The 5,267-nt window shown below is 39.2% G+C and overlaps 1 protein-coding gene across 1 annotated transcript in view; it reads right to left on the bottom strand.

Moving 5' to 3' along the window:
- Nucleotides 1-367: 367 nt before the first annotated feature.
- The window catches only part of DDX52 (DExD-box helicase 52), a 25,137-nt gene continuing 20,237 nt past the window's right edge, over nucleotides 368-5,267 (bottom strand). The window contains exons 14-16 of the mRNA XM_029286592.1: nucleotides 4,593-4,664; nucleotides 2,551-2,643; nucleotides 368-808 (exon numbers count right to left, since the gene is read on the bottom strand). Of these exons, the coding sequence (XP_029142425.1) occupies nucleotides 727-808; nucleotides 2,551-2,643; nucleotides 4,593-4,664 (247 nt within the window). The 3' untranslated portion in view covers nucleotides 368-726. The remainder of the gene's footprint in view (nucleotides 809-2,550; nucleotides 2,644-4,592; nucleotides 4,665-5,267) is intronic.

Below are 5,267 nucleotides of genomic sequence, written 5' to 3'. Positions count from 1 at the left end.
TCATTCAAATAATTGATGAAGATGTTGAAGAGCACTAGGCCTAGAACAGAGCCCTGGGGCATCCCACTACACACTTCCCTCCATGTAGATGCAGTTCCATTGAGGACCACATGCTTGAATACGGCCGGTCAGCCAGCTACGAATCCATCTGGTGGTGATGTTGTCTAACCCACATTTTTCTATCTTATCAAGTAGGTTGTGGTCTACTTTATCAAATGCTTTACTGAAGTCCAAGTAAATTATATCCACAGCATTCCTCTGGCCCATTATAAGGATAAGACAATTGTGTCTTATCCTTATATTCCCACCATGGAATTGGTTACGTTCTAATATTTGATCTCCCACAATCAATGACAAAGATTAGTAGTAGAAGTTCTCCCTTTTATTGTGAGCTGAGAGTCATTTATCAGAAGAGGAGTCCTTTGCATCTGGAATCCTTTCCGTACCGGAGATGACTGCATCTGGATATCTTTTGTGTGGTGCAACGCTTGTATTTGCACCATGACATTGTCACCAAGAAGGATGATCTGATATCAAGCACATCCATAACAGGGGCTGGGGGATAAGATACCCTGTAGCTAAAGGTACAGTACAAAAAAGAAACCCACATATATGAAAGAAACAAACATATATCAAAGTATTTGCCCATCAAAAAAAAGGGTTCCTCAGATTTATTCTTCTTGCAAAGATCAAAGAATCCTTGTTTATTTCGACAAAGCAGCTGAATCAATTTTTTGGAGTTGCCTGTGTCTGAGAATTGTTATTTTCGACTTCTTTGGAGTTCTTTTTCCTTTTCTGGATAAGGGTCCTATTAAAAATAAAAGGAACAAATAAGTTATAATGACCACAGCCAATTTCTGAAACTTTAAAAACTAAACCAAAAGTTAATGACCGCTTAACTTTTTTGTAGTTGGATGTACTCATTTCAATAGGAATAATACTAAATTAAACCTGTATACCACCTGACTTCCAATGACTCTGGGTAGCTTGTTTATAGCTAAAAACCCAAAGTCAGTGGGAGCAAACTACTTTGTATTCAGGTGGCTTGAAACTAATTTTCAAAAGGAATAATGGATCCTTGGAAATAGAGGTTGTCCTTTTTTTTAGCGACCACAATTGGGACAGGCAATTTGATCATTAAGCAAGATGTTTACTAAATGAAATCATGACTGCTTATGATCTTATTTCCATTTTCCTTCACTTTACAGACCTGCAAAGGTTATAAATGCAAGGATTGGTTGCGAAATTACTTTTTCATCAACTTTGTAACTCTGAACAGTCGCTAAATGAGGCAGTCACTAAATAAAGACCACCTGTACTACCTTGATTCAAAACTTTGAAAAATCACAGCCAGAAACAAACAAAAAGGCTATTCCCTGTATTTAATACAGCATAATTTAATTGTATTGTTTTTAATGCCACGTATAACACAGCAGCTTGCCAGTGAAATATTAATACAAAGTAGAATAAACAGAACAAAGATACTGTGTTTATATGCTAATAAAGAAGGGAATGGCATGAAAAGCCTATTAAGAGCTACTTTTTAAAAAGCCAACTCAAAGAGTGAAAGATTTATATAAAAACAGTTGCATCTATTGCTATGTTAATAAGATTTCTGACACACAGAAGTAGTATACTGTCTAAAGCTATTTGAGATGGTTCTGCTGAAGTTACACAGTCCTGTTTAAGCAGGGGGTTGGACTATAAGACCTCCAAGGTCCCTTTCAACTCTGCTATTCTGTTAAGGATCCACTGGGACATGATTCATTCCTTTTTTAAAAAGAGTTTATTATTTATAAAACAGTTAAAGATGGACATAACGTAACATTCCAGTGAATATATTCCTAACAATTTGTTCCTCATCATACATATAATTCTTAATCTCTATATGTACATATTTTTCTATACAATACAGTCTCTAATTTGTTTCTCTATATACTAGCATAGTTTTGTATATCTCTATCTTAACACTAACTTAAAATCCGAACAGTTTCTCCTTGATTCACATCAATAATAGAATTTGTCCCAGATTTCAAAGTAATTTGACTCTGTCTTGTCCTTTATTTCCATTGTGAGCCTATCCATATCAGCACACGATAGGATTTTATATAAAATCTCTTCTTCTATTGGAATTTCTTTATTCCTACAGTTTTGTGCATACGCCAATCTAGCAGCCGTGAGAATATGTACCATCAAGTAAAGTATCCCTTTATCGTGCTTCTGCGTAGTTATGCCTAGTAGGAAAAGTTCTGGTTTTAGCTCTACCTCTATTATTAGTATTTCTTCCAGCCATTTTTTAACCTTGTTCCAAAAGTCACGGGCTTTTGAGCACTCCCACCACATGTGGTAATATGTCCCTCTTGCCATTTTACGGAAATGATTCATTCCTTAATGGGAAATTTGCAAAATGGCAAATTGAAGGCACCCTACTCTTAGGTCTTTCTAGGAACGGTCTTAAAAATCCCTGGTGTTATTTCATTGGCTCCTATATTTGCATCTATATGCAACACTTTTCAAAAAAATCTTTTGGGCACAGGAGCGTGTACTTACTCGTTTTTTTTGGCTTTCTTTTGTAAGAACTTAGGAGATGTAAGGATGTGTGCCCTTTCCAAGGGCTTCTTTATAAATTTTTTCTTTTGCTTGCTGAATATGGCATTCAGGGCGGAGGAAAAAGAAAGGAAAAAATAAAATAGAAAAAGTTCATTAGCAAAGTTTACAGTTCAGTTTCCTTCCTTGCTCCCTTTCCTTTTCCTGTTCCTTATTGTGAACCTGAGCTGGCAAACTATCAAATCCACCAGAGAGCTAATCTGAACAGAACTACTCATTCTGGTCTGGGCAGTCAGTGCAAACCATAATTTGGTTATAGGAATACCCGAACCCCTCCCCCACACCCAAAAAAGGGGAGGGAAGGGTGAAGGAGGAAGAGTGAAAGCATATGGCATGTTTCAGCCACCTTGAACTAGACACAAGTGGGAAAATTCAGTTGCAAGAACACAAAATGTATATGACTGGCACATATTGCACCAAATTGTAAGCAGCCTCTCCATCTCACTCATTCAATTTCTAAAAGAAGGCAGAGGGTAGGGGTGGGAGGAACCCTGGAAACTAAAAAGAGAAATATAATATTTATTTAATCCGGGAAAGGAAATTGGGGAGAATTCAAAATAAAATAACTAAATAAAAGACACCTTGAGCTGGAACCATATTTATAATTTTGAGGACATGTAGTAAGTACCCTAAAAAAAAAAGGCCTGCCTTAGAAGATTTGCTTAATATGGTATGACGGATGGACGGATTGATTGATTTATATAGCTGCCCATCTCACAAGAAGTTATTCTGGGCTACAAAGTTATAAAATAATAAAACATATAAGAACAATCATTATTTAAAAAGTTTTAAAAGCATATGGCACATCGGAGAATAAGTTGGTAAGAAAGCAACCTCACTGGTTAGTCACATTTACCAGAATTAGCCTCCACCAGGCCCAGCATGACTCTACCATCCCAAACGTTTAGCGTAGGGCTCATTCCTGACAACTATATGTAGTCCTCGACTTACAACCCTTCATTTAGTGACCGTTCGAAGTTAAAACGGCACTGAAAAAAGGGACTTAAGTGTGACCATTTTTCACACTTAGGATCACTGCAGCATCCCCGTGGTCACATGATCAAAATTTGGATGCTTGGAAACTAAGATAGATAACCTTTATTGTTATTTTTTTTACTGTGGGCACATTGGCACACATTACAAATGAAATTTAGTTGCTGGCTCTCAAAGTGTACACATACCTAACACACATTTAAACATGCTGTACACAACTGGCTCATATTTATGAGGGTTGCAATGTTCCGGAATCCTGTGAGTACTTTTTGGAACTTTCTGACAAGCCAAGTCAATGGAGAAGCCTGATTCACATAACGACCGTGGGATTCCCTTTACAATTGCAGTGATTCACTTAACAGCCATGGCAAGAAAGGTCATAAAATGGGGCAAAACTCCTTTAACAAATGTCTCGCTTATCAACATGAATTTTGGGCTCAACTGTGGTCGTAAATCGAGGACTGGCTGTAAAAAGTGATGCTCCTGGAGCTTGTTTTGTACACTTCCTATTTAGTTTGTTTTATTTTAAAAAAATCATTAAAAAGATCATAAGGAATGGGGAATCTGGAAGACATTAAGCAGGGTTTCTGAGGGCTCTGATCGGTGCCTTAGACCTGGCTCTTATTATGCAGTTGGGATGCAGCTGTAGGCTTTTGTCCCCATCATTTTTTGGACTATACCCCTGGGAATCCCCCATAGGGGGATTTTATAACCCTCTGACAAGCATAGGGGATTCCCAGCAAAGAATTAACACAGCAAAGAATTATCTCTGAAATAAACATGTAAAGAGGCAATCAGGCCATTTTTTTCTTAACACTGGCAGGTCTCCCTGCCTGCTTGTTATCGAGAGTCAAAAGTGGCACGCCCAGAGCACCAGTTTGATCTTAACTTCAGCAGTGGTCAGGATGTGATTTCAAGCAATTAGAAACACCCAGAACACGATATTCTTCCTGTCTTAGTTTTTCCATTCACCTTGACCCCAAACAGCATACCTCTGCAGTTTGCGGAAGTGTTTTATGTAATCCGGCACAGGACAACCACCTCTCTGAATAACGGAGGCTATGCTGAAAGAAAACAAGGGATGAAAGGCAGGAGGTAAAAAGGAGTGAGAACAAAGCTAAAGCTGACCGTTCCTAGCTTATTTTCTCAAGTTTCAGGATCAAACGCTCATCTGCGCCCCTGCCAATGCAGAGGTTAGGGATGGGCAATCTGGGCCCAAACTGTCTTAATAGCTTCTCAAGTACGATATCCCATTCCAAAAATCACTCCTCTGTGGACATGCTAGAAGCCAGGTGACTAAGAGCTCTAGTCTCGCCTAGGCATGAAGGCCAATTAGGTGACCTTGGGCCAATCACCAGGGGACTGTGAGTTCTAGCCCAGTCTTAGGCATGAAAGCTGCCCGGGTGATTTTGGGCCTATTACCAGGAGACTGGGAGTTCTAGTCTGGCATTAGGCATGAAAGCTGCCCGAGTGATTTTGGGCCTATCACCAGGAGACTGGGAGTTGTAGTCTGGTCTTAGGCATGAAAGCTGACTGGGGATTTGGGGCCTATCACCAGGAGACTGGAAGTTCTAGTCTGGTCTTAGGCATGAAAGCTCACTGGGTATTTTGGGCCAATCACCAGGAGACTGGGAGTTCTAGCCTGGCCTTAGGCATGAAAGCTGCCC

The sequence above is a fragment of the Protobothrops mucrosquamatus genome, unplaced genomic scaffold (assembly GCF_001527695.2).
Source record: "Protobothrops mucrosquamatus isolate PMUCROS unplaced genomic scaffold, P.Mucros_1.0 scaffold4182, whole genome shotgun sequence".
Lineage (NCBI taxonomy): Eukaryota > Metazoa > Chordata > Lepidosauria > Squamata > Viperidae > Protobothrops > Protobothrops mucrosquamatus.
The sequence above is the reverse complement of the archived record's forward strand: the minus strand, read 5'-3'. Positions and strand labels throughout refer to the sequence as shown.